The 1,650-nt window shown below is 68.0% G+C and overlaps 1 protein-coding gene across 1 annotated transcript; it reads right to left on the bottom strand.

The window, feature by feature from the left end:
* On the bottom strand, window positions 1–669 carry EMIHUDRAFT_374195 (hypothetical protein). The gene has a single exon (XM_005767475.1). It carries the CDS (start codon window positions 642–644, stop codon window positions 21–23), a length of 624 nt encoding a protein of 207 aa, XP_005767532.1. The 5' UTR covers window positions 645–669; the 3' UTR covers window positions 1–20.
* Window positions 670–1,650: the final 981 nt, after the last annotated feature.

Consider the following 1,650-nt stretch of genomic DNA (forward strand, 5'->3'; position numbering starts at 1 on the left):
GCCCTGTCGCTGGTGGCGCTCTAGCCGCAGCAGGTGTCCTCAATTTGGTCGGGAGTGCTCACCTGCAAGTTGAGCCCTTCGCGTTCCTCGAGGGACACGTAGCAAAAGCCAAAGTTGGCCGGGCCGTACGCAAAGGAGAATCCCTCGTCGCAGCTCGGCTCGCCCTGCGCCACCTTGCGCTCCTTGCCCCGCGGTGACGCGGCGGGCGGCCGGCCGTTGCGCGGCGATTCGTGCTTCGCCGTGCCGCCCTCGGCGACACCCTCGCCGGTGCCGTCGCCACTGTCCACGCCGCCCTCGGCGCCGCCCTGCTCGCCATCGGCGGGGAGGACTTGGCCAGGCACGTTGGCGGTGTCCCCAATATGAATAGGCGCAGCGGCATCGGGCTCCGTGCTACCCACAGCGGCTGCGCTAACGCTGCGCGGCTGAGACTCGGCAGACTCCCGGCGGCGGCGGGCCCACTCGGCCGCTGCCTGTCTGGTGCCTTCCGGCGGTGCCATCAGAGGCCTCGCCGCCGACGGCTGAATCGACGGTGTAGCGGCAGGCGCAGGCGCAGGCGCAGGCTCGGGCGTCGGCGGCTCATCCTGCTCGCACTGCGCCTCGCCGCGCGAGGCCGCCTTGCGCCGTTTCTTGATGAGGAGCCCCATGACGCAGAGGTGGCAGGAGGAGCGGCGGCGGGCTCGGCTTCTAAGACGACCGCCTTTCCGGCTCGGGGAACGTCGCAAAAGAAAACATCTTTAGCGTGGCGTGTGCAGCTCCAGGGCACCTCCGGGGATTCCACCGCGCGATCTCGGCCTGGTCCAAGACTCCAAATCAGCTCTCGGCGGTATTCGTAAAATGTTCCAGCGTTCGAGAGAGAGATTTTTAGCCATAGCGTTTGCGGTTTGATTCTGGTTTGATTTTCAGTTTGGTTGCGACGGGAGAGTCCCCCCGCGCGGCGCGGGCACACCGAAGAACAAACCTCATGGCGCCTGGAAATTAGGTGCCCGGTAGGCTTGGCTGCAAAGGGGATTTTCGCGTTTTGTTTTTTTATTCAGGGTTTTGAAACTGATTCCGTTTGCAACAAACGGAATCAAGAAAAGAAACGACGGCAAAAGCAGGCGGCGTCTCGTGCTCGACCAGGATCGCCGTCCCGGCGCGAGAATGCAGCCGGGCTTGCCGTCGTGCAGCCCTTTTTGCTTCGGCTCGTCGTCAGCGACGCGCCAGTCCTGGCGCAGCCGCCCCGCCGTGCGGTCCACGGCCTTGCAGCCCGTCGACGCGCCCGACGACGTGACCGCGGCCGAGATGGAGGCCTTCATGGACCACATCCAGCCGAGCTTGTACCAGCCGCCCGACGACAGCGACATCGCCCATGAGTTCACGGCGTGGCTGGCGGCGCGCCGCGAGACGTTGCGGACCGCCGCCGGTGCAGGCCGCCCTCGCGACTCGCAGGCCGACGTCGCCGCACCCGACGCCGCCGGCGGCGAGGAGTCGCCCGACAACGAGACGGGGCGCGCGACTCCGCCCGCACCTGCGCCGGCGGCGGCGTCCGGCCGCCGGCGCCGGCGCAAGCCGCTCGCCGGCGGCGGCGGCGAGAAGGAGAACGCGGACGTCGAGATGACGCGCTCATGGTCGAGCGGCCCCAGCCAGCGCAGATGGAGCAGCGCTGGCGCG

This window comes from Emiliania huxleyi (genome assembly GCF_000372725.1).
Source record: "Emiliania huxleyi CCMP1516 unplaced genomic scaffold EMIHUscaffold_4900, whole genome shotgun sequence".
NCBI lineage: Eukaryota > Haptophyta > Isochrysidales > Noelaerhabdaceae > Emiliania > Emiliania huxleyi.

Coding starts and splice junctions, on each gene's coding strand:
- EMIHUDRAFT_374195 (XM_005767475.1), bottom strand. CDS start 644: ATGGGGCTCCTCATCAAGAAACGGCGCAAGGCGGCCTCGCGCGGCGAG.